This window comes from Ambystoma mexicanum, chromosome 7p, assembly GCF_040938575.1.
Source record: "Ambystoma mexicanum isolate Mex_15411 chromosome 7p, UKY_AmexF1_1, whole genome shotgun sequence".
NCBI lineage: Eukaryota > Metazoa > Chordata > Amphibia > Caudata > Ambystomatidae > Ambystoma > Ambystoma mexicanum.
In genome coordinates this window covers 270,387,548-270,415,544 of record NC_090939.1, presented here as the reverse complement: position 1 = coordinate 270,415,544, position 27,997 = coordinate 270,387,548, and the positions used below count along the sequence as shown (strand labels likewise).

The window sequence follows — 27,997 nt, the reverse complement described above, 5'->3', positions numbered from 1 at the left end:
ATATTTCACCCCCATTGCTCTGGATACTTCAAATTGAATGTAGATTCTGTCTTGCCTGCTTGAGTCCAGTGCCATATGCAGAAGGCAGGTAGGTGAAGGATCAAGCGAAGCAACAACTCTAGTGCAAATCTACACAGAGGACCGTGGGTGGGGGCAGTTTATTTACTAGCAGAAACCACTGATAGGCCCAGTGTTCACATAGTCTACAGCTGGGTCGGACTGAGACATAAAATTGTCTCGGGCACCAACATAAGTGGCCCACAGTTGCAAATGGGAATTCATTCCTTTTGGAACACTGTTTGAATAGTACCCAGCGGGGAGATTTTTTATCAAATGTGAGGCAAATCGTACATTTAAAAGAATATTCTATTCAGCAACAGTGGTCAAAACTATTAGCCGCATAGTGAAGTCACTCATCAAACTGGCCCACTTTGGCCAAAAAAGTGCCCCACCTTGACCCAAAAAACTGGCCCACACAAGCATTTTGCGTTTTTGGTCCGGCCATGGGCCTATTGCCCTAAAGGCCAGTCCATGCCTGGTCTACAGAGCTAAAGTTGTTTGTGGACATACATCAGAAGGGCATCCAGTTCATTCCCCCTTTGAATTCTGGGATATGCAGTTCCCCATTTTTCAAATTGGTGGGAAAACTACAAATCCCAGAATTCTAAGCTAAAACAGAACTGGATGTCTATCCGGTCTAAGACCATGAGAAACTTAAGTTCCTTGAATCTAAACATTCGATATGCAGGACTTCACTGGCCGTCCTTTTCTTTACAATTTGCACAGCCAGAGCAAGAGCTGTTTCAATGTGTGTTTGCTCAGTGCAGTAGGACCTTAACTTACTGAACTAACGGCACATGATGCCAGGCCAGGCTGAATCGATAACATTTCTGATCCTGCTGGCTGAGTGATTGCTAAGCAACATGCTCCCGGCTTCACAATTTTGCAAGTCACTGAACGTTTTATTACATTTGTTTACATACGAACAAAAGGGAAAAAAATGCTCATTTTTGGTTCAGGCCCTCAGCTCACCCTTGTCATATCCTTGTGGTCTTGCTAATTGCAAATTGAAAATCGGGACAATCACCATAGAAGATATGACCTCTAGCGCGAAGCAGCATGACTGTGTGAAAACATTTAAAATCTGTATGCTACCTTTCAAATAAATAATGCCTGAAACAAAATAACTTTGTTCTAGTTTGCCCATGAAATCCAGGTCTGGCGGAGTCTATGAACTGGAGTCTCAGGTGTGCTTATAGAGCCAGTCAGTCAGCTCATCGTTACCAGCTTTGCATGGGGAACAAAAAGCTGATCTTTGACCCGACTCTACTGATCACAGAGAAGGAGCGGTCACAGCAGCAAAACTGCGTTTACAAATGCGGCCTCACTTTCCCTATGCTCTTGCCTGCCAAACAAGGCCCCCTTAGCAGATGCCACATCCAACAGTGCAAGACCAAGACTGCACAGCACTTGCTTACTGCAGCCTTTCCAACTCAGATTGAAAAGCGCACTTAACGTTATAAGGGTATAAACAAAGTGACGGTTATTATTGTTCAATTAAGTTGTTCACAGTAACTTTAATGGTATACCGTTATACTGTTACATCCCTAAAGCCCAGCGAACAGTGTTAACCGGGTTGAGGCTGCCAACGGCACATCACTGCTCTCTTGCACTTTTCCCACTTATTCCCACAAACTCACCTCCTCCCTCCCTTCTCAGAGCGCCAGGGAACTACTCCAGTGGTGATAGTGCACGGTACAAATATCCTTTAACATTAACATTTAGTTAGCAAAAATACATAAGATAGTCTTTTTGGAAGGAAAACGTTTGGTTAGTCAAACAGCAGCAGAGCTTAAGGTTCTAGAGGCAGTTTCTTTGCACACTAAGGTTTTTAAAGTCCAATTCGCAACCCTAGCTACAAGGCAGTTTGGAGAGGGCTCAAAGTCTTACGAAGCAGCAGAATAGCAAAAGTTCCTGTGGATACTTTTAGTCTCTAGGCAAGGATACTAGAAGAATAACTCCATGTTGGAAACCCTGTTAAAGGACTCGCCAAAGGGACACAAGCAGCAGCTTGGGTCAGAGGTAAGAGTGGACAACCTGGACACCACTACATGCACTCCAAAGCTCTGGAGCGACTTCTTGGATAAAGGTAAGCAATTCCTTTTCTCCCCACAATACCTTAAGTTAGAAGAAATGTTTGTGGCTGGATTCTTCTCGATGTGGCAGCGCTGGACCCGACCTCCAGTCTTGAGGGAGGACCTCTGCCAAGGAGGAAAGTAGACTCCATACTAAAGGTAAAACAAAGAGAACAGAGTTCCTAAAGACAGAACCTGTAAGAATTAATGAGTGGAAAAAGGCTCCACTCATTCAGGATATAAAGAAAAAGGTCCAGTAAACCGTGCTGGGGGTCTCACTAGGAGAGGGGATGAAGCATAAAAATGATACATCTCCCTAACAGCGTGTACATTAAATTGAAACATACTTTTTTAATAAAAATGAATTGACTGATGCATATTCAGTTACTATTGTAGTTTTTGTATTTACCTTTAAGGTTCTTCATATGGGGGCCCCTTACCAGCTCCTCCGATACATAGGTGGAGGCCCACTAAGCATTCATATTCAATAAAATGCTGTCACACAATCATGCTGCAGTGCGCACTGAAGAATATATATATCCTTGTATGATCTCAGGTGAAAGTTACTGTATCCCTCTCGTGAAAACCTGCAGATAACACCCTGAAACACCTTGTGCACTTACATTAACGCTGGCAAAATAAGAGAACGGGGGCGACACATTGTTTAAGTGGTCCCTTCTAAAAATGCTCCGTTCTTTTACGAAGAATAAGCCTGCGTCAAGAGAATTGTGACGCGACTTAGTCAGCCTCACCCCCATAGATGTCTGAAATATAAAATTGTAGTTAGTTTCATTAATATAATTTTCTTTTTTGTTTGTTTTTCTGTTTTTTTTTTAATTAAGCACATTTTTCTATCTTGCTTTGCCTGTTAAAATCGACTGATTAAAACCAGGTGAAGGAAGAGAGAAATGGATTCTCCTCTATTATGCAGTAACCCTTTCTTCCAAAAAGTCTTTGTCACCAGACATTATCTTGCTTAAGGTACACTATCCTGCCATGCACTCTATTTTGCTACATCAAAAACCACCTTCAGATGCAGTTTTAGGTTTATATTTTTAAAGTTTGTGTTCATTTGTCCTTAGCTCTGACAAAAAGAGGCAAGATAAAAACTTAAGAATAGGAAACAATAAGACATTGAATTCAAGGCTGAAGTAGTTAATGGCAGTTGATCAATGGGCGAGTTATCAAATGGGAAATGTGTAAATAAACGAAAATGCAACAAAGTTAACGACTGTTCATTGCGTTACTGTTTTATGACTTTTTTTTACAAAAAGGGAATGGTTGCCTTCTGGCTCCTATGGGAGGAGGGCTACAAATATTTAAGGATGTAGATCCCAGAAAACTTTAAAATGTAAACATTGCAAACATTTCTATGATCCATGTTTCATGTCATGAGATGAAGGATGCCTTGAAAGCCTTTGTTGGACATTTTGTTAGTGCATTACAATGATACACTTTTATTCTTTTTTTAACAGAGCAGGGAATCTGGTGCTTTTACGATTTCTGGTGGGCCTAAAATTTGCACCACAGGATGAAATGGTTGCTGAACTTGTGGTCAGTATCCTGAAAGTGTGCCCTGACTTGTTGAGCAGGTACTTTAAAGAGACCCAATACTCCTTCGTCCCAAGGCTCAAGACTGCATGGTTGGACAATGTTACATTTCTAAAAAAGGTAGGAGAGTTTTACAAAAAACGTGCTATTATGCATTTTTCTTACCTTTACCCACAGACATGATCTTGCTTCACTGGACTTTTTTTTTCAATCTGTACAGTGGTCCCTTTCACACAATATAACCCTTCTCGAAGAAGGGGCTGCCAGATCATAGTGATGAACTAAGAGATGTGCACTTTTGACACAACCTCAGTTCTGCGTCTCAGAAAACAAATTGAACTGACTCACATAAAAACGTTTTGCAGCCTGCATGTTACGTTATTTAGCATTTTTTATTTCACTGTGGGCATGTCCATGTAGTGTGCCTACTCCTTGGGTACTGTAACACTCTCCTGGGCAGACTGTACTGTACAATCATTTGCCATTTGTCCAGAACCCATAAAGTAGTAATTCATTATGGCTCCATCAAAGGATAGTAGCGCTTTACCAAGATCATATTTGCATGACGGAAATTCATATTTTACTTGAGCTGGGAAGCTTTTTTTGTAGACAAGAGAGTGGACATTTCTGAGAGTTTGCAATGGCAACACCTGCAAGGCAAAGGATTGGCTGCAGCTGGTTATTCCTGTGGGAGAGTCTGGTTCCTTTTCAATTGGTTCATTTGGGTCATCCGCTTGTGGACTTAAGCCATTTTTCATTTTTCTGCTGTGCTTTTTCCAATATGGATTGCTTAGTTTGAGGCTTCCCTATTCCCAAACACATAAATAAATGCTGTTGTCTGGAGGGAAGATTTGTGTTTCTCTGATTTGTGTTTTTTCGGACAGAGGGAGGCCAGCTATGCCATCCAGGACCTTCCCTTACTCTATAAACACCTCCTGTTGATGTGGCCCTGATCTAAGTCCCACTTTTCCATCTAAAGGCCAGTATAAGAAGTGATGTTCTCAGTGCACCCCTTCTTTTGAATTGCTTGCTTCTTGTATAACTGGGTGCCGCACCAGTGGTACCGTTCTGCACCATTCAAACTGGCCTGGTATGTCCACACATGGACAGCTTCTTGTCCCACATCTGCCCAGCAACCAACATCCCTTGGCTGGAATGTAGATTGGGACGGAACCACCCCATTACTCATTTCCAGCCTGGATGGACACCCCCCCATGCTGCCCAGTGTTGGTAAGGATTTTCTTTTTGTACTTTCCTCTCATAGACTTCTATAGGACACACTTTCCTTTTCCTTTGTTGTGACACCTGACCTGACTTTTTTGAGCCTCCTGCTTTACTTCCCTTGATTTGTACTCATGTTTTTGGGGAAACTGATCTGTCCATAAGACTATCAGTACTAGAATATTATATCTCCCTTGCGGATTTGTTGTTTTTTTACAACTTCACATAACACCTGGTTATGATACTTAGTATCCTTGTAACATTTTCTTTTGTAGCTTTGTAGTTACAAATGAAGTTTGCCCGGGATGGGGCTGGTGGATGCAGATATGCTCCTACTGTGTTTTAAACTTTTTACTTGTGCACTTTTGCATTTTACCCCATAATGCCATATAGAGTACCAAATAGTGTAAAATGGCCATGGCATGAGATTTTCGATTATATTTTGACCATGTTGTTATTTGGCCTTTTCCCTGCTCTTTCTGTTCCGGAATTGCCGTTTACAGAATGCACTTTCACAGGGAAAGCAACCAGTCTGCAAAAACTGAACAGAGTTAGAGAGGAAGGGGCAGAGAAGGAGGGAGGAGAGAAGGAGAGAGGAGAGAAGGAAAGGAGGTTAGCCAGGGAGAGGGGAGGAGGAAGAGAAAAGGATGGTCTTGAGAAGTTTCTGGAACTTAAGGTGTTCCGGCTCAAGACTGAGAGAGGCAAGGAGGCTGTTCCAGAGGGAGGCACCTGCAGAGGATAAAGATCTACCCCCAATTCTCTTGTTTGTGAAAGTGGATCACCCACAGAGAGTTGAAGGACGAGCGGTGGGCTCTAGAGGGAGAGTAGTTAGGAAGAGAGTGTTGCAGATATTGCAGGCCCCAGCCCCAGAAAGCCTTGTGGATTATGCAAAGGTTCTTGAACTTGACCCTTGCAGCCACGGGGAGCCAATTGAGGGATTTCAGTGCCGGAAGGATGCGGAGATGATTCAGAAGTCAAAAACCTGGATATTCATTAAGCTCTAGACAAAGATAATGGTGTACCTACACTCCCTTGAAAGTTCCAGAACAGAGAACAGGCTGCAAGGTCAACTACAAAGGAGAAGCCTTGGCTTAGGGCCTGACCGATGGGAGATGATGGACTAATTGGGCAAGTGGGTAGTAGTCTGATGTTGCTCTCTGCACCTGGGTTTCGTTTTGCTCTTACGTGCTGCTAACGTGCTGAAAGTCCAAGGTTGAGAGAGAATGCCTACCAATCATAGGGCCTATGTAGCAACATGCTATACAATGTTGCATAGGCCAACCTGCTGCTGTTATTATGTTATACTCTGTATTATACGTATTTAGAGGTGGTTCAAGGCATGCCTAGTAGATAAGGGGCATGCAGTGATGTTACTAATACTTATGATTTCTGATGCTTGTTAATCTGCTTAGAATCACATGCTGTGCATATGGTCAGACATCCAGTGGTAACCGCAGAGTATTGCATCTTGTCTTTCTAGGATCAAAAGGGGACGTCGGCATAGGCGTGTCTGTAACACTATCCCCAACGTGACATGTAGTGTACCCAAAATCCCTCACACGCCAAGGTCCCTCAGATTGTTTTTTTTCACCCAGATTACTGGTCGCCCGAATGCAGAGTTCTTACATAGAGATAGAGTTATTGTCATATTTATCGACTTTGTCGTTATTCCCGTTAAGTCACGTCGACAAATCTGTGAAACAACGCCGAAGACTACTGCAGACTTTCGACGCCTGTTGATCCTAGCGGTGCTGCCGTCCACGTGGCCGGGCCTTCTGGCCGGCCTATACAGTAGGGAGAGTGGGGTCGGGGTGGCCATATTCTTTACAAGTATGCCTTTCATCTTTCACCTTCTCTGCTCCCTGGGTTTTGTCATCAGTGTACCTGTCTTTCGCTATGGAAAAGACACCATTTAGATTTTGTGCCTCGTGTAGGGCCAAATATCCTTGGAAAGTCAAGCACTCTCGGTGCAACAATTGTCTTCCCTTCGACCACAAAGAAGCGGGTTGCGCGGCCTGTAGACTCCTGCGCCTTAAGATGCTTAAGGAGCGCTGCTTGAAGCAGTGGGCGGCCTATGGCATGTCGCAGGCCGAATTTTCTGCCGCCGCAGCCACCAAAAGTGTTAGGGGGGGGTGGGGGGACTAGCGATGACCAGGCCTCCGTGTCGGAAGCCATTGACCTAACGGCGGACTGCTCTTGTTCCGCGATGCCTGACCCGAGTCATACTATGGGGAAAACACCCGGTGACAGGGGTGCACAAATTCATAACACCAAACACACAACCCATGGTCCTGCTTTGGCGGCACTGTCTAAGCATACCAAAGTGTCAACGGAACCGTCAAACTTTGACGGGATCCTCCGATCGGCATGATCAGCAGCCTTCCCCGCAACTGCGGCCTGCGACTGGTCATCCAAATTAAAGGGCTCTAACACTAAAAAACATGCAGCCATCGAAGCACTCCGGGAGGACGCGCAGATGGCGCTTAAGGCCCCGGTGCCGCCAAATCCACCACTCAGCCTCCGGTTCACCCGGTGGCACCGAAATCCACCACTCGGCCTCGGGTTCACCCGGTGGCACTGAAATCCACCGTTCAGCCGGTAGATCAACCAGATTCCCCGAGCATTGGCGAGAGCATCAAAAGGATTGCCTCGGCAGTTAGACTGAATGAACGGTTTAAGGAGGTGGCAGAGCACAAAGAACAGCCCAGAGACGTGCCGAATGACACGCCACAGCACCCCGAACTCCGCAAGGACTACGCTGAGAGTCCCGTGCCTTTCTCAAGTACATTTTGGGCAAATCCCGATGTCGCAGGGAAAAAGATGAACCCTTTCCTCCCTTGGATCCCTCTGGTTCATCCTCAGAAGCTTGCTCCCAAGAGAACTCTAACACCTGCCTTTTACGCCTGTATCCAGGTTTCAAAGGACCTTGGAAGATCCACATGAGAAGTATACATGTGTCCTAACAGATGATGATGTTATGGACACATATGATCAGGATGAGGATGCCACCTTTCTGGAAAACTACAATGCGGATGACCAGATAGACAATTGGGAAGACAGCCGTCAGGTTGATGCTCAACCTTGGACGTCCCCTTCTCCCAACCAGGACCCCGATGCCCAGTGCATAGATCCCCCCCCATCCCCTCCGGCCCGCCAAGCCCCCCAGTGGACAATCAATGGTGTTTAATGCCATCTTGAAAAAGGCGGCTGACTATTTTCAGATCGCCACTCAAGAAGCTTTACCAGATTCTGATTTTGTGGAGGATATACTCAAAGAAAATTCCAGCCAGCCAGGCCATCCCTTTTTTGAATTCTATTAGAGGAGATTGGCACCTTCCTTGTTGATGCCAGCCCAAACCAGGGCGGTGAACCCTAGGATGGAAAAGTTGTTTCGCCCTTCTCCGTCCGACCCTGCCTACATCAAGTGACATGCCACTCCAGATTCTTTGGTGGTTACCGCTACTATAAAATGGGCTGGTGTTCCCCTGTCTACAGGAGAGGCACCACCCGATAAGGAGTCCAAGAGACTATATGCACTGGAAAAGAGGGTTCTCCAGCATGGGGTCTGGCATGGATTCACATGCTCATGAATATTCCCCGTCGTCAGGCTGGGAATCCTTGGTAAAGAAAAAACCAGTATCAGTTTCGTTTCTGATCTGTCTTTCGTAGTAGTAACCAATCACTGGTCTCTGCGTCATACTGACCACAGCCAATGACTGCCCTCTACCTAAGCACCGCCTCTGGCAGCCATCTTCAGATTTTTACCGCACGTTCATGTGTTGGGATCCTCGTGCTATTGCTCTCGAGCGTTAGTGCTATTTTTTCACGTTTTTTGCTCAAAAACTTCGTTTTTTTCGGTCAAAAGAGCCTCAAGCTCCACCGACTCTCCATCCGATCAACGGGGACCCGTGTCGGATTTGTCTGCGCCCCTCAAGGGTGAAGATTTCGTCGAGCTACGCTTTGGAGGACTCCAGAAGCTTCTCAGGCCCGGACATGGCCCAGGAGAAGGGAAGCTCGACCCCCGGAAAGCTGTTCAGGGTCTGCCCTGGATGCCAGCTGCAGAACGTCTTTAAGGAGGACGAACACTCCTTTTGTCTCTACTGCTTACATGAGGACAAGACGCACGTGGAGAAGGACTGTGCGTTTTGCGGCAACATGTCGGAGCGGACCATGAAGGACCGCCATCAACGTCTCGCCAACTGGCTGGAAGGGAAGAGCCCGTCAGGCGAGAAGAAGAGGAAGAAATCCGAGCGGTCTTCTAAGACCTTTGAGGACGCCCCGGCGATGGGGGTCCAACACAAGGCCAAGCACCGCGAGTCCGCTGGCACCGGGAGCGCCGAACGGTCGGGCTCTACGGGCGCCAGGCAGGGCGCACCCTCCCCGGCACCTTCAGCCACGAGCCAACGCTCTGGGTCGGGTAAGAGGAAGGGCGAGCACCCGGCAAAGCTCCTGGAGAGGCCCCGGTCGAGCTCGAAGGCCCCATCGGAGGGGGAGCGAGGCAGTGTTCCCCCCCCCCCTCAAGGATAAGGCGGTGAGCGCACCTAAGGTGGTGAAGGCCTTAATCCATCCGGCCAAGCCCTCTATCGATACTGTTGCGGCGACCCTGGCTCAGCCTGTGGAGGCTACACCAGTGGTGGCGACCTCGGGGCTCAGAGTCTCCCTGCCTCCTCGGAGGGAGTCCTCTTTTGTGCCCATCGATAGGACCCCCGTGAAATCCCCGGCGGGGAAGAAAAAGGGGGGGCAGGGCGTCATCGTAGATTCGGCTTCAACCTCGGAGGAGGAGCTGATCGAGGTCTTGAGCCACGGCCTTGGCGTGGAAGAAGACCGGCCCGTCGGGATGGATCGCCCGTCGGATTCCCCTCTGCCAGCGCCGCAAGACAACTCGGCGGCCATTTTGTTGGCTATACAGTCCTTATGCTCAGAGATAAGGACGAGACTATCGTTGCCGACGGAGGAGCCTCTCCAGTCGGGGGATCCTGAACCGGGACCTTCTGGTGTTCCCCCGCCCAAGAAAAGGAGGATTCACCCTCCACCTCCTTTTCAGCCGTCGCGCCCCGTCCAGCCCTCCTCCCCGTCCACCCGAGGGGATGATACGGGGACTGACACGGCAGCGACGGGCACAGACGACGAGGTATACGACGAGGATCTACCCTCGTCACCTCCCACCAGGGCTTCTCCGCCCGACGAGATTGGATCGTTCCACTCCATGATCGCCAGGGCATCCGAGCTTTTCCAACTCTGCCCTGAGGAGAAGAAAAAGGAAGGATTCCTTTATCAACGGCGCGAGGCCAAGAGGAAGACGGTCCTCGCGGTGCCTCTACTGGACGACATTTGGGATGAGGGCCTCGCCCTCCTCAAGAACCCTTCCACGACGCCAGCTAGAAGAGACCGGTACGAGAAGAAGTACCGGGTCCCGGACGCGGCCCCCCTGTGCCTCTGGGCGCAGCCTACCCCGGACTCTGTCGTCTCCGCGGCAGCCAGGAAGAAAGCGGGGGGGGGGGGTGCGGCCTCCACATCGACTTCCCCACCGGACGGCGAGGGAAAGAAATTGGACGCTATGGGACGCAGGGTCATCTCGTCTGCAGCGACGACGATTAAAGCGGCCAACGCCTTGGCTATCGTGGCCCGCTACGACAGGGAGCTATGGTACAAACTGGCTCCCCTGCTGGACTTCCTACCGGACGACAAGAGGGCGGATGCCCTGGAGATCCTACAGGAAGGTGAGGTGGCGTCGGACCACGCCATCACTATTGCGACGGACATCGCCGACACTGGGTTTCGCCAGTTGGGCAACGGCGTGTGCCTTAGGCGGCGTGGATGGCTCAAGGCTACGGACCTCCGTCAAGACGTACAGACCAGAGTCCTGGACATGCCGTTCGATGGGAACAACCTGTTTGGGAAAACAGTGGACGACTCCCTTCAGGCCATTAAAGCGGACACTGAGACGGCCCGGGCCCTTGGGGTTCTGCAGCAACGACGGACGCCCTTTCGGAGCAGCGGAGGCAAGGGCGCCTCCAAAGGTTCCGGCGGCGGTTTCTCCACCTACCGTCAAGCGGCCCGCTCGTCGTCTCAGGAGGCCTACAGAGGACGAGGCAAGTCTGGCGGACCCCGCCGTCGTCGCCAAGGAGGTCAAGGCGGCAAAGCCTCGTCGAAACAGGATTGAACCGGCCGTGGGGTCTGGCCCCCACCGAAGCACCCCGGTGGGAGGCCGGCTGGCGACCTTCGTCAGCGTGTGGGAGTCCATCTCCACCGACCGTTGGGTGCTGGACGCTTTAGCCCGGGGCCACGCGCTCGAGTTTCAAAGAAGGTGCCCGCGCGCCCCCCCCCCCCCCCTCAGCTTCTCCTGGAGGTAAGGGCGATGCTCAGGAAGGGCGCCATCGAACTCGTCCCAAAGAGGCTTCGGGGCTCCGGAGTTTACTCGAGATACTTCCTCGTGAAGAAGAAGACGAGAGGATGGCGCCCCATCCTAGACCTGCGACGTCTGAACAAGTTCATCAAGGCGCAGAAGTTCCGGATGGTCACCCTCCAGCACGTCCTGGGTCAGCTGGAGGAAGGAGACTTCCTGTCGTCGTTGGATTTGGAGGATGCCTACTTCCATATTCCCATTCTAAAGGGGCACCGAAAATTCCTCAGGTTTGTGGTCCAAGGGCGTCACTACCAGTTCAAAGCCCTCCCCTTCGGACTACGGTCGCCACCCAGGGTATTCACCAAGTGCCTTGCACTGGTGGCGGCGCAGCTGAGCCGCGAGGAGATCCACGTCTACCCCTACCTGGACGACTGGCTCATCCGAGCCAAGACGAGGGAGCTCGCCGTGGAGCACACGGCAAGGACCGTCCAAATTCTCACGGGCCTGGGATTCTCTGTGAACTACGCCAAGTCCCACCTGGCACCCGTGCAAAACGCACCGTTTCTGGGAGCGAAGCTCGACACAGTGTCCCTTCTGGCCTCCCCGTCGGAGGAAAGGACCAGGTCCATCCTGGGCAAGGTACAGCGGATGTTGGCTTCCGATGCGGCCAAGGTGAGGTCCATCAAGTCCCTCCTCGGAATGATGTCTTCTTGCATCTACCTCATTCCCATGTGCAGGCTCCGGATGCGCCCGTTGCAGGAGTTCCTGGACGCGCGCTGGATCCAAACGACGGGCGGCTTCGAGGAGAGGATCACACTCGACGAGAGTTTCCGCCGAGCGGTCCGGTGGTGGGGCACCCGCGCGCATCTACGGCGGGCATGGACTTCCGGACCCCAGACCACCAGGAGACAGTGACCACGGATGCCTCCCTGGAAGGGTGGGGAGCGCACACCGAAAATCTGCACGCGAGAGGCCTTTGGCTCCCGACGGAGAAGTCCCTCCATATCAACGTCCTGGAGCTCCGTGCAGTGTTCTGGGCCCTCAGGTCCTTCCTTCCGTCCCTCAAGGGCAAGGTGGTGAGGATCTTCACCGACAACACCACCACCATGTTTTACATCAGGAAACAGGGCGGAACCAGGTCCCCAGCACTGTCCAAGGAGGCGCAGGACCTGTGGCATTGGGCCGTCGCCCAAAGGATGTTTCTGGTGCCGTTTCATCTGGCAGGGATAAAAAACACCATCGCCGACTGACTCAGCAGGGAGCTGCGCTCGTGCCACGAGTGGGAACTACGGCAGGATCTAGTGGATCGCCTCTTCCGACGGTGGGGCTCACCCCAGATCGACCTGTTCGCGACGGCGACAAACTCCAAGTGCCGGAGGTTCGCCAGCAGGTTTCCCCAGGCGAGGAGCATGGGCGATGCTTTCTCGTTCCCCTGGGAGGGCCTGTTCCTCTACGCGTTCCCTCCTTTGCCACTGCTAATCCGGCTCGTCAACCAGCTCAAGAGGTCACGGTGCAGGATGATCCTCGTCGCACCTGCGTGGCCGAGGCGGATATGGTTCCCGGACCTTCTGGACTTGTCAACGTCCCCGCCAATCAAGCTGCCGATGGACGCGGATCTACTCTCCAGGGAAGGAGGCGCCATCCTCCACCACGATCCGAAATCGCTGAACTTGCAGGCCTGGCTCCTGCAGCGCTAGAGTTTGGAGGATACGACCTACCGGCCGACTGCAGAGAGGTTCTTGCAAAGGCCAGGGCGTCCTCGACTCTTAAATGCTACGGACACAAATGGAAGAGGTTCTCTGTCTGGTGCTACGCACAGAAGATTAGCCCTCTACGGATTACGGCCCCCCAGGTACTGCCGTACCTGCTGACGCTGGCCAAAGCTGGACTGGCACACGCGTCCATCAAGATTCATCTTGCTGCGATCTCCCGATACACCAGAACCATGGGGCGGACGTCCTTGTGGTCTCATCGTCTGGTGAAAGAGTTTATGAAGGGACTGTTCAGATCGTTCCCGCCGGTGAAGGCTCCGGCCCCGGCGTGGGAGCTCAACGTGGTGCTGACCAAGCTCATGGGATCTCCGTTCGAGCCTCTGCACTCGGCCCCGTTGAAGTTTCTGTCGTGGAAAACAGCGTTTCTTGTGGCCATCACCTCCGCACGACGGGTGGGAGAGATCCAGGCCCTTTCCTGCAAGGCCCCGTACTTGACTTTTCACGACACGAGGGTAGTGCTCAGGACGCACCCCTCCTTCATGCCCAAGGTACCGTCGGACTTCCATCTCAACGAACCCTTGGTGTTGCCTGTGTTCTTCCCGTCGCCTTCGTCGCCGGCTGAGAGGACTTTGCACTCGCTGGATGTGGCTAGAGCGCTGAAGTTCTACGTGGACCACACAAAGTGTTTTCGGAAGACGTCACAACTCTTTGTGAACTTTGGACCTGTCAATCAGGGGAAGGCTCTCTCGAAGGCTTCCATTTCCAGATGGCTCTCCGGCTGATTCATGTACTGTCATCGGTTGGCAAACCGACCGCTGCCTGGCCGTCCGAGAGCCCATTCCACCAGAGCGATCGCAGCTACCACGGCGTTCCTTTCTGGTGTGCCCCTGCTGGACATATGCAGGGCTGCTACGTGGAGGTCGACGCACACCTTCACGAAATTCTACTGCGTCGATCGGGATTCCAGGGAGGAGTCCAGGGTCGGCCAAGCAGTGCTGCGCAACCTGTTCGCCTGAGGTGAGCCTGGTGAGGCGGTAAGATGCTTAATGTTGAGTTTGATGTAATGCTTAATGTTGAGCCTTTGCCACCTCCCGTGGTTGTGCATGTGTGTACTGCTATGTATTCTTTATTCATGAGCATGTGAATCCATGCCAGACCCCATGCTGGAGAAGGAACAAGTTACTTACCTGTAACTGTTGTTCTCCAGCATGGGTCTGGCATGGATTCACATGCGAACCCTCCCGCCTACCCCTCTGCGGCTCTTCACTTGGTCATACTGCCACTTCACGTGCTTCCAAATCTGAAGATGGCTGCCAGAGGCGGTGCTTCGGTAGAGGGCAGTCATTGGCTGTGGTCAGTATGACGCAGAGACCAGTGATTGGTTACTACTACGAAAGACAGATCAGAAACGAAACTGATACTGGTTTTTTCTTTACCGAGGATTCCCAGCCTGACGACGGGGAATATTCATGAGCATGTGAATCCATGCCAGACCCATGCTGGAGAACCTCAGTTACAGGTAAGTAACTTGTTCCTTACAACGGCCGCTGTTTTTTCCACACAAATAGCTAATAACACCATGCTATTGGCCAGCTATGCAGACGTCCAGTGAAACCTTCAGCAAAAAGGCCTTCAGGAAGTGCCAGAACTTCACCACCCCTGCAGTAGAAGCCACTCTCACGACCGACGTGTATTTCACAGGGTGCGGGGGGCTCGCCTGCTTCGGCAGACGGCGCACGGCGTGTGGTCCCCACAAGTAGCGTCCAACCACAGAAATCTGTTGAAGCTATTAGCGGTATTCAAAGCACTGAAAGCCTTTCAAACACAGTTACAGGGGAAGACCGTCCTGATCTTGACTGGCAGCACCACAGCAATGTACTACCTGAACAAACAAGGAGGCACACACTCTCCAGGGCTATCCAAGCTGTCCCAAAACATTTGGGTATGGGCTCTCAAACACAGGATGTTCCTGTTGTCCCAACATGTTCCAGGGGAACTCAATCTTCTGGCAGACGTGCTCAGCAGAGATTTCCAACTGCCTGTAGAGTACGAATGGCGACTACATGAAGACATCAACTCCAATGTTTTCGCAGAATGGGGCTTCCCAGAGATCGACTTGTTCACAACTCTGGAAAACGCTCAATGCCAAGATTACGCCTCCAGGTACCCACAGAACCGCTCCAAGGGAAAGAAGCTCTGGATAGCATGGTCAGGGAGATTTTTTACGATTTTCCCCCAACTCCCTTACTATCGTGCACAAGATGCACCAGGAACCAGTCAACATGATATTGGTGGCCCCGCCAACCCTGGTTCTCTCATCTGATGGAGATGTTCCCTCTCCCCTCCTATGAAGCTGCCCTGCCCATACAACATGTTATCTCAGGACGGGTAAACGCTGCATCCATGCTCGCAAACTCTGAACTTAGCGGCCTGGCTCCTGAGGTCATAGAGTTCGGACACCTTCAACTCCCTCAGAGATGTATGGACCTACTCAGGGAAACGAGGAAACCAACACCCAATATTGCTATTCCAGTAAATGTAAATGCTTTATCTGGTGTAATGCCAAGGGCGTCAATCCCATTGATGATCTACTCACATTGTAGTGTACCTGACTCGCTCACTAGATTCAGGCCTGGTTTTTAGTTCCCTGAAAGTGCACTTAGCTGCTCTCTCAGCCTACAAAACGTCATAACAAAAGGTGTTGTGGTGGAAAATACCAGTTATCAAGGCTTTCATGGAAGGGGTTAAGAGGATTAATCCTCCCATTTCAAACCCAGCTCCCGGATGGGACTTAAATGTGGTTTTTACTAGACTGATGGGGTCCCCCTTTGAGCCTATGCACAAGGCAAGTCTTGAACACCTTACCTATAAGACAGCCTTCCTAGTGGTTATCCCTTCAATAAGAAGGGTTAGTGAACTGCAGGCCCTTTCAGTACTAGACCCATTCGTTACTGTTCAGAGATAAGGTGGTTCTGCGCACTCACTCTCGAATTGCGCCTACTTTTATTTCCAAGTTCCATGTGAACCAGTCAATATAACTGCCCACTTCTTTCCAGAACCCCTCTAACATGGCCGAAAGAAGCATACACCCGTTAGATGAGCGAAGGGTAGTCATGTTTTACCTGGAAAGAACTAGACCATTGAGAAAGACAAACCAATTTTTTGTTTCAGTGGTGGCTGGCAGAGAAGGGGATCCTGTCTCCAAGTCAGCATTCTCAAGGTGGATAGTCAAAAGCATCACACTTTGTTTCTCTCTTGCTAAGAGAGAACTGCCCTTCAAGCCTAGAGCACATTCTACTCGGGGCACTGGGGCTTCCATAGCATTCATTGCAAATGTTCCTCTAGAGTCCATTTGCAAAGCCGCAATCTGGAATTCTGTACACACCTTTACAAAACACTATTGCCTAGACACTCATTCTAGGTCTGATTCTCAGGTGGGACAAGCAGTACGAAGACATCTTTTCACTACTGTTCCATCTCACAACCCACCTCCAACTCCGGGTACTGCTCGCTAGTCTATGCACAGCATGTAATTCTAAGCAGATTAGCAAGCATCAGAAGACATGCATTACTCACCGTAATAGCATTTCTGATGATTGTATCTGCTTAGATTCACATACGCCCACCTTCCTACCCGCTCGGGTGAAAGGAACATAGACGTCTTACTACTTTCTCTCTTTTATGTACTCACTCAAGATAATCCTTGGGTTCCCTCATGGCAGAAAAAATACAATCAGAGGGACCACAGCGCATGAGGGATTTTGGGTACACTACACTACACGTCGCGTTGGGGATAGTGTTACAGACACGCCTATGTCGACGTCCCCTTTCCATCCTTGAAAGACAAGATGCAATACTCTGTGGTTACCACTGGATGTGGGACCATATGCACAGCATGTGAATCTAAGCAGATACAATCATCAGAAATGCTATTACGGTGAGTAATGTATGTCATATCGGTATACATGTTTCCTTAACTAATCCCTACTTTCAATAGGTTTTACAGTTTGCCATGTAGGATGACATCATAGCTGGTGTAGATTGAGGTATAAAACCTCTGTATAACTGAAATTTAAGTGCAAGTGCTTGGACTACAGATGTTTGTTCGCCAGATTGCCCTACTTTATTTGAGCTGTTAATAAAGTAGTACTTTACCATATTCTTTGTGTGGTTATTTGGATCTGAGATCATTATTGAAAATTCCATCAAGCACACAAGACGCTTCAAGGTGCTAGAGCACATTTTGGTTGCAGTGCGGATGGTTCCGGTCCAGTCGACCTGTGCCCAGATCTAGACCCTGGGACTATCGACTACTTTTGCCATTAGCAGGAAGATCGTGGAGCTGCCTGGGTAGAGTGCGCGCAGTACATGCGTGTGAAAAGAATCGGTCGGCCCCTTTGAAGAAATTCCTGTCCTGTCCCCGCAGGTGACCTGCGGACTGAAGGCGAACTGGTCTTTTGGGGAAGAGTCAATGCAGAGGGACTCTAGCTGAGCCACGGATGTAAGTAGAGCATTGAAAGTGGCAAATACAGGGGGAGGAACTGTATTGTAAATATATGTATATAAGTAAAGGGATTTGGGGGGGATTCGAAAGAAAAGAAATAGATACCTTGGTTCCTGGTTCCAAGAGAGGCAGAAGAGTACGCACTAAAACTCAAGTGCGGCTACTATTTAAGGATTCCTGAGGCAAGGCCAAAAAGAAGGCCCATCAAACTCCAAAGTGGGGTAAAAAAATGAGATTAGATACATTTACTAGAGATAGTAAAAGAAGGCGTACGCAAAATTTTCAAGTGCAAAACTGTATGGGGTTATTAATTGTTCAGTAGACAACTTTTATTGTGTCTTGATTAGGAGATCTAAAACGATAGTAGAAAATTAAGGTGATTATCAGATTTTGAGATTGGCGTCAATCCGGAGGATGCAAACCAAAGGAGAATAATAAATAAATAAAAGGTTCTTAGAGTGCCAATAATAAAAATTGATGGAATTTGTTAACGAAGGGATAAAAAGAACACCATTGCCTAGATTTTTAAAATTGGTTAAAACCTTGGTATATTGGTAATAGGCGGCGATTGATGGTGCTTGCTCAAATCAATCAGTGTGGTATATTTGATAAAATAAATAAAAGAATGAAAGATCTGGTAAGTATTGACAGTTGAAATTGACATGTCACTATGGGGGACACTCCTATTTTACATCTAGACAGGACATTGCCAAGATATACACCCTAGATAAAGCAGTATGGACAATGTGGAAGAGAACAAAAATGGAGAATTAAAATGTATATCAACACACAATGAAAGTAAACAGCGTGATGAGAGAAAGGACAGACGGAGATAGAGGAAGAAGCAAAGAGAAGTGAAAGACAAGGCTAAGAAAGTGAATAGGGAAGGCTAAGGAAGTGACGATGGAATAGAATTAATGGATGAGAGGACAGATATTACTCAAACTAGATGACAAGGGCGTTTGGTGGGGTTAGAGAAAGAGAATAGTGGGAAAAGAAAGAGAACAAGGAAGAGCATAAAAGACAAAACGAGGAAGCGAAAGGCAGAACGAAGAAGGTACGAGAAGAAAAGGAAACGAGAGAATAAATACGAGAGGCGATAGAAACACCGAGATTGAAAGTACACAGGTTGCGAGATGTGAGAGATAAGGTGAAGGGAAGAAGAGCTGATCAGAAGTAGGGGACAAAAGGAAGACAAAATAGATAATCTATTAGAAGCATAGTGCTGATCTAAGCATGAGAACGGTTTGAGGAAGAGAAAGGGTCACAACAGCCCCGCAGGGAGATGCAAAGGATACTGAGAATACAAACATGGGTTGACGTGCATGAAACAGAAAACCGGGAAAAGGATTGGGACTTATATAGACAAATGAGATATAAGGATGAGTATAACACCAAAGAGAATGTCGAAGGATCTTTATCAAGGAAAATGGGAGAAAGGTCAGACGACGTAATAACGGATGAAAATAGAACACTGTCTTTAACTAGATTAGATCTTGATGGCGTGGAAAGGGACGAAAGTCGTACAAGCTGGGGCGTCATGTCAGATGAAGAAAGGGAAGAAAATGTGAAGGCATGAAGAGAGGGTGCATGCAGTTTTTCGAAAGACTCAAGTATAGATAAAGGGGTAAAATGGTTAGACTTATAGGACCCTAAAGAAAAAACACCAGAAACGATACCATACACTGAGCGACCTGAAGTACGGTTGTGCAGTGCTGGGGATATATTCACGCCTCATGCAAGCAGATTAAGGTCACTGCCAGGACGGAGATGAACGGGAGAGACTAGCTCCACCCGAAAAACAAGAAGTGTGGGTCGATATGATTATGGACCAGGATTTACACAATTCTCATTATTAAAGAAAGGAGGAGGACGACCACAATATATACTGTAGCCACAAATGGACAATGATAATTTGAAATGTGAATTACCTAGTTTGACTTCAGTTGCGGGAAAATAAATTTAGGAGTTAGAGAGGATGACATCAGGAATGACGTTAGCAATAGGCGACATAAAAGGCTTTCTAGCAGCCATCCTAGGCGAGAGGGCTGACAACATTTGGAAATCCAGGGTATGCGAGTTCACAAAACACAACACATGATGGCGCGCCATTTAATAATTTCAGAGCAGATGTATGGAGAGTGCTCAGGCTACAATATCCCGATACATCAGACATGAGTGCGATTAAGACTAGGAAAATATGTGAGGATTATGATCCTGTTGCCTTTATTCAAGATTTTCAAGAGCAATTACAAGAGAACCGTGGGAAAAAACAGTGGCATTATTTTACCACATTTTATGCCAGGGACTCCCCGAGCCAGTGCAACGGCAGATGAAGAAACGGGTAGGGATGGAAGCAAAGCCAAGGCCAGAAATACAATTGACTATCGTGCATCATTGCCGATTGTTACAGGAGAAAATTAAGAGAAAGCTGAGGGTAGAAAGCAGGAAGAAGCAAAGTTAGTTCAGAATAAATTGTCAGAACTAGCCATAGAGGGAGCTGTTTTGACGAGTGGTGAAGGTGTTACGACAGAAGAGAAACGACCAGTGCAGCAAAGCAATGTAGGGTACCCTATGGACCAGATTGGGTAACTTTTTTGGCCTAAAGGAGGACAAGGTGGATTTCAAAACCTTCAGGGAGGAGGAGGATTTAATGGCAGACAGCCGCAACAAAGTTGGAATTGTGGAAGGATGGGACCATATAGCCAGAACATGTAGACATAGAGGGGGCATGCAGCAAAATTGGCACACTCCAAGATGGGGATGGCCTATGTTCCCCAATACAATACAGAACCACAGGAGTATTATGCCCAAGATCACACGCAGAATCAGAGACGTGCACCACAAACATAGCAAACTCCATTACAAATGCCATCGCCACAAAGGCAACCACAGCAAGTGCCTATGCAGACACAACGGGTACAAACCCAGTAGGCGCAGACACAATAGGCCATGGTACCACAATTGAATACAAACACAGGAGTCCCACAAACACCTGCACCTAGAATGGGGAGTGTGACTGTGGTAGGGGGAAATCCTTTCACAGGTACAGGGATGAATTTATATCCACAATGGGACAGCCCACAGATCGACCTGATGTGTTCAGTATTATCAGTGACACTGGGACCCCAAGAGGTTTCAAGGGTCAAGGTATCGATAGGAGGCAAGACATTTTCATTTCTGTAGACACTGAAGAAAATTGATCCCGTGTTAGTGAGGGAAAATACCCAATGTCAGGCATTGTCATGAATGTGCAGAGATTCTCTGCTGCGATGAGCTGAGTTCCTTTTACAGACGAATTTCCATAACGTGGCTATGGCATTATTGTATTCTCGGCAGAAACCAGTAAACATATTACGCGTGACTTGATGACCAAATTTAACATGACGAGATTGTATACTGACAAAGGAATAGTGTGTTCCACTCTAGGGATACATTAAATGAATGTGAAAGAGTTTATATTAGACTTTACAGGTCACAAGCCATTACGAGGAGCCCCTTTAGATCCAGAAGTAATTTTGGATGGAGTGACTGTTTTATTAAAGTGGTTACCCATGTTGGTAGGTAACATATTGAGGATACCTGAGAGTTTTTGTTTAGACCAGAAATACCTATGGATGATGGACAGGTTGTCCCCTTAGAGTTAGAAGCATTAGTGGAAAGAGAGGTAAGGGTGGTTGTCCATGGGACAGACGATGAGGGAAGAGAAAGGAGAGCAGTGATAGCCCTCGGTGAAGGATATATATATATATATATATATATATATATATATATATATTGACAGATTTAACAGAAGAGTAGCTTTTTAGGGAATATTGCTCAGATGATTAATTGGTATTTTTCATGTGTCTCACTTATTGGATTAAAGTGGAGAATAGAGAAATACTGCAGAGAATGGCAATGGTGAAAAGGAAACCATAATTTTTTCCAGATTTGGAGAAAGTGCTGAATATTTTATGGACTAACAGTCCATATGATATTTGTCTATTTAAAGGAGGAGCAGTTAAAATCGAGCTTAAACTAGGAGCAATCCTGCCATGAGCAAAACAATATCCCATGTCTAGAGAAGCAGATGAAGGTATATTTCAGACTGTTTCTGCTTTAATGAAGCAGGGAATATTCGTACTATCTGAGTCCCCACATAACACGGCTGTACACCCAGTGAAGAAATCAACTGGGGGCTCTTGGAGATTTATTCCGGATCTGCGTCCCCTAAGCAATATTGTTGAAGCAGCGTTTCCTTTAGTTCCAAATCCTGCTACAATATTATGCAACATCCCATATAAACCCAAATATTTTACAGTTCTAGATTAAAAAAAGTGGTGTTCTCAATTCCCCTTCATGAGGACTCACAAGATTTGACTCCATTTTCATATAGAAATACCTGCCTAAAACATACTGGTGTGCCTCAGGGGTACTGTGAGTCCCCCTCAATCTTTAACAGGGTCCTCCAGATGGATCTAGGTAATGTGCAGCTTGAGAGGGCAATAATCCAGTACATAGATTACATATTAGTATGCAGTGAAACAGAAGAGCAATGCAGGGGAAGACTCTGTTCGACTGATGACAATACTAGCAGAAAAAGGGTACAAGGTAGACGAGAATAAGCTACAATATTATCAGGAAGAGGTTCTGTATACAAGACAGTTAATCCCTCAAGAAGGGTGCAAAGTGATACCTCAATGAGCAGAAGCAATTATGAAGACTTCAGAACCTAAAACAGTGAGGGAAATGCAGCAATGTTTAGGCCTATACAACTACTGCAAAGCCTGGGTTTTCGATTAGAACACATGTATTCATCCACTTTTAAAAGGACTTAAAGAAGCACAAGAAAACAAAAGAAAGATAACATGGAGAGATGAAATGACTGAAGGATTTGAAGAATTTAAAAGGCAATCAGTACAGCCCCTGTGCTACGAATTCCAGATTATCATGAACAATTGTATGTATTTTCGGATTCAAATTGGAGACGTTATGACAGCAGTCCTCACACAGAAAACAGCATTAGGACATGGACATAAACCATTGACTTACTATAATGGGATTTTAGATCCAGTAATGAAAAGCACATAACCCTTGCTATACAGCGTTAGCTGCTGCTACATTTTCTATTTAAAAAGTTACAAGTATTACTATGGGGTGTTCAGTGCCATTTTTTGTTGAGCATGCATTATTTGCTTTTCTAGAGAAACCCAAAAGTACACTGACTACACAAAGGGCATCAGGATATGAGGTAATTATTTCAAAACCAGTGATTACAATTGTTGGATGTAGAATAGTGAACCCAGCACCATTCATAGCTGAACTAGTAGGAAAGGATGATTATGTACATGACTGTACAACATATACTGAGTTTTACGATGACATTCCCGCGTTAGATAAAATTCTCTTGGAGGGGGGAAATTCTTTTTATTGACGGTTCTTCAAAAATTGACCAAACAACTGGCGAAAGGCATACTTGATCAGCAGTAGTAAAACTGAACCATGATGGTGAATTTGAACTAGTGACAAGTGCAAGATTGCCTTTGAACTGCTCATCACAACCTGCAGAATTAGTGGTGCGTATCGCTCTACTTCAAGGTTAATGAGGATGGTACGGTGTAATCTGACTCTGGGTATGTGACATCAATTGTACACGCAGGTTTGTCATGCTGTAAAAGGAGGGACGTCCTCTGCGCAGACGGCACACCAGTCCAACTTGCATCCCTATTGGATAAGCATATTGAAGCACTAAGACTCACATTGGCTATCGCTGTCATGAAATGTGCAGCCCACCCTAAAAGAACAGACGTAATTTCTTGCGGTAATGAAGCCGCAGATTTAGAAGCCAAAAAGGCAGCGTATTTCCCAAACATTTCTGATTTTGAAGTAAAAAGTGTTAAACAGATGTCAGGACGGTGTATCATGGTAAAGGAGGGTTGTAATATGTTGTCTATTGTTCAGTTAATTGTTACATGGATGAGCTCCACAAGAAGAGCAAGACCTATGGTTGATGGGGGTGTTCTTTATCCCCCACTGAGGCAATATGGATACAGGATAGCACTGGAACGCTAGTTAAGCCTCTAGAATTATTGAGGGTGGCGCTAGAACAGTTTCACTACCCCGTGCATACAACTCAAGAGAGCCTTGCTGCTATAATTACAGCAGAAGATTGGTTCTCACCAAATTTACTAGAACATGTGTCACTTTATTGTAAATTGTATTGTGTGCCAGAAATGTACAACAGGGCATACTGTGAACAGTGAGAGGAGCAATCTCTAGACCCAATGGCCTATTTCTACACCTACATATAGATTATGTGGATATGTTGCAGACATGCAAAGGTTTATAGGTACATGCTGGTAGTTGTATGTCCCTTTTCTATATGGATTGAGGCAGGTCCATGTACACACTCCGATTCAAGATTCGCTGCCAAGTTCCTTGTGTGTGAGCTGTTTCCAAGATGGGCTGTGTGCGCGTAATCCTGGTGTCTGACAATGGACTGCATTTTGTAAATGAACTATTTGACCAGGTTACTCTTTTATTCAGTACAAAGCATAAATTCTCTTCTGCCTATCGCCCACAGGTCGAATGGGATTTGTGAATGTTTAAATACACTCCTTAAAGAGCAGATAGCTAAAATAAAGATTACTTTAAAGAAGGCGTGGTTTTATTGCCAACCCTTTGCATTATATGCACTTCAAAATCAGCCTGGCTGAGATCACTACCTAGCTCTTCATGAGTTGGTTACTAGACGCCGAATGAGAATTCCTTCTGCTCCTCTTACTAGGATGGAAACTGAAGACAATAGGTGATGAGATGCATGATTATTTGGCAACGATAACCACTAGTATTTGTTATTTCTCAACAGATCAGGAATCGGAGGAGGGGTCAAAGAGGATTAAAGAAGAGAGCCAGCCAATTGATCCCGACAATCTATTAAAGCAACCTAGTTTATATCCAGGAGACCAGGTTTGTTCTCCCTTGGAATAAACCCCGTTTTGATGGACCATATGAAGTGGAAGAAGTTACTCCCACAGCTGTCAAGGAACAGGATCCTGATTGCACCTGCACAATATCAAACCGTATAAAGGAGAGACCTTGACACCTCGCGAAGCAAGATAAGAAGTTCCATGCATGCAGACCAGATCGACTACCAAGAATAAGGATAAGGAAGGAATGAATGAATTTGCAACTATTCTAGAACTACATTAGATAGAAATAAGAGACGATATATTGACGTGCCTTTTCCAAAGAAAAGGAGCACACTGCCTCTTCTATGCTGCCAATCATAATAACATTGCACACATTCTTGTGTGCTGTTTTTACCTATATATTAGTCTTGCCCAGCTCTGATAAGATGACACATAGACGTAGTGACATTCCTTGGTAACCCTAAAAATGGTCCTATTATTTTTAGAATCATTCTTGCTATTATCCTGCAGCTTTTTATATAAAAGTGTGATGTACAAAAAAATAACATTACATATTGCATTAAAACAAGATGGGAAGGTTCCAAAATATAAGACTCTCTACCATCAAGAAATTCAATGGGTTTTTCTGAAATAGTAATTGTAATTTCGTTATGATTTGTCTTTTCTTCCTTATTATTATGGCATTTAGACGCATAATGATTAAACATGCAGATACAGTGGTTGACAATGAAACATTTCTTATGAGCCCTAACAAAAGCACGAGTAGCCTTCCCTGATTTTCCTAAACAAATTTGTTGACTTAAAAGGGATGCTAGTGAAGATAATGAATATATAAATACATATCTTGATAATTTGGCCCATTTAAAGAATAACGTATCAGCACATGAGGGAAGTGGGAGAGAGAACGTCAGATAAAAGCTGCTGCATATGTTCTCTCACCCCCTATGCCATGAGCGCAGCAAGAATATTAATTGCAAAAGAAATACCTGCATACGATGCAGAGTGCCTCAGCCATCTAGCAGCGTGCACAATTTGGAAAACATTCCATGAATCAGGCCCCAAGTCTCCAGAGGCCAACTGGAGTAATAACACCCAGCACAATTCAATCAAATAGCAGTAAACTAAATGTCGAAATGGATGAAATCTTGGTCTCCTCACATGTGACTTAGAAGTAAAAAACGAGGGCTATTCATCAAGTTCTAGACAAAGACAATAATGTGCATACACTCCCTTGAAAGTTCCATAACAGAGACCAGGCTGCAAGGTTAACTACAAAGGAGAAGCCTTGGCTTAGGGCCTGACCAATGAGAGATGATGGGCTAATTGGGCAAGTATGTAGTAGTCTGGCGTTGCTCTCTGCATGTGGGGTTTGTTTTGCTTACATGCTGCTAATGAGCTGGAAGTCCAAAGTTGGGGGAGAATGCCAACCAATCATAGGGTCTATGTAGCAACATGCTATACAACATTGCACAGGCCAACCCGCTACTGTTATTCTGCTATAATCTGTATTACACGTATTTAGAGGTGGTTCAAGGTGTGCCTACCAGATAAGGGGCATCCAGTGATCTTACTAATACCTATATGATACATGGGTATATATGTTCCCTTAACCAATCCCTCTCTTCAATAGGTTTTACAGTTTGCCACGTAGGATGACATAGCTGACGTACATTGAGGTAAAAAACCTCTTTACAATCGAAACCGAAGTCTGAGTGCGTGGACTACAGTTTGTTGTTTGCAGAGTACCCTACTTTTTTTGAGCTGTTAATAAAGTAGTACTTTACCATATTCTTTGAGCCTGTCTGGGTTTATTTAGGTTTGAGATCATTATTGGTAATTCTATCGAGCACACAAGACGCTTCAAGGTGCTAGAGCACAATACACTTGTAACTTAATTTCCAAAATCCTGGCTTTCTATTTTTCCAACTCGAGGAGAATTTCAGGAGACGTAGAATGTGGGGGATGTAGGAATAGGAGGTAAGGCTGGAGGGGGACTTTTAGCTGGTGCTAATTCTACCCCAATTCTATTTCTTCGTCCTCACCCCAGTTTGAGCTCAAATCACAATCAACCTCAATATCCTCACCTAAGTGAAAGATTTGTCTGGGTGATACTGGTTTACTTTGGGACATCTGGAAATACATTAACATATGTATCAATTCATTTTTGTAACCTTTTGATCTGACGCCTCTCTTTTTACATAAACCTCTAAGTTGCTCAACTTTGAGTGAAACAAGAGACGCTTGCTTACATTCTCCATGTTACTGTTTTGTTAGTTTTACTCTTACACAGGCTTTTTGTGACCAATCTTAGAGGATGGTTTACCTGGACACTTGTATTTCCAAGTTTCAGTGTGTCCAAAACAACACAATACCACCACCACTGCTGCGCCACTTGTTAGGAGATTTTGCCAAAGTCCTATCACTACTTGGATTCAGCCTGAACTGCCCAATGGTTTGGTAGCTGTGGCTGAGCAGCCAGGCTTTAGTCTAGGAGGGAGAAATGCTGTAGTGAGGCACACAGAACTCGGAACTGTAGTGAGGCACACAGAACATACAGTTAGTCCAAGGAAACACTTATACACATTGGAGTTATATAACAATAAGCATTTATTTTATATATACTAATGCTTTAGAAGTAAATTAGGTAAGTACTATTCACAGTAAGCCATATGGAAAGACTACAGTAGCAATACTTTAAGGATAGGTAACACAGTAAATGTACTGAAAGCACCTGGAACAGGTCAGAAAAACTGGTTCGGAATCTCAATACTTTAGTTTAGCCTAACCTATGCAGTCCAACCCTGTTTTATGTGAGTCACAAAGCCAGTAGGGACACTGGGAAACTAGTGACCAAAGGATGTTGAAGAAAAGGCAGGAAAGATCTAGTCCAGCAGGCACTCTTCAAGTGTGTAGGTACATTTCATCAACCAAGGGGGTAGACATGTCCCTTGCACAAAAAAGCCAAAGACCAATGTCCTAAGGGTGCATAGAGCCCAATGGGTCACCCACCCCATTGGGACTCTAGGCAGGCCCTGGAAGGGTGCAAGAACAGCTGAAAGCAGCCGCCATGAGCACAAAACACAGCAGGCCCCAGGTAAGTACCTAGGAATGGGACAGTACCTTTTCAATGAAGAAGACCATGACAAAGGAAGGTCCCGAAGGTGAGGCGACAGACAGCAGTCCCCAGTTTGGGTTTCTTGGCCTTGGCAGTTGAAAAAGGAACTTTGGCGGGTTCAGGTGGTTGCACTCTTGCAGTGGGACGCCAGACAGAGGATCTTCATGGTACTTGTGCGTTGGAGCCCTTCACAGGCTTCAGGTCAGCGATGGTTGCACACTTCTCTCCGTTTCTCAGTCCTTGACTCAGCTGAGGAGACGTCTAGGAGCAGGAAACTGTCACTACAGGCCCCGGAGGGTGCCCGCAAGGTTTCAGCTGAAACTGCTTCGCAAGATTTTGTAACGCAAAATGGCACAGGGTCCCCAGGCTATTGAGAGACTGCAGGCCTGGAAGGTAGCAGTTCATGGGATGGAGAAAAATGCAAGTGGTCTTGAGGCTGATTAGGCCCACCAGTCCAGGGGGCTAAATCTAATTCAGGAGATCTTCCCTGTTGTGTTTC

General features: G+C 46.8%; 1 protein-coding gene across 1 annotated transcript in view; it reads left to right on the top strand.

Annotated features, from left to right (window-relative positions):
* The window catches only part of URB1 (URB1 ribosome biogenesis homolog), a 2,274,827-nt gene that overhangs the window by 507,824 nt on the left and 1,739,006 nt on the right, over positions 1-27,997 (top strand). The window contains exon 9 of the mRNA XM_069636341.1: positions 3,611-3,806. Within this exon, the coding sequence (XP_069492442.1) occupies positions 3,611-3,806 (196 nt within the window). The remainder of the gene's footprint in view (positions 1-3,610; positions 3,807-27,997) is intronic.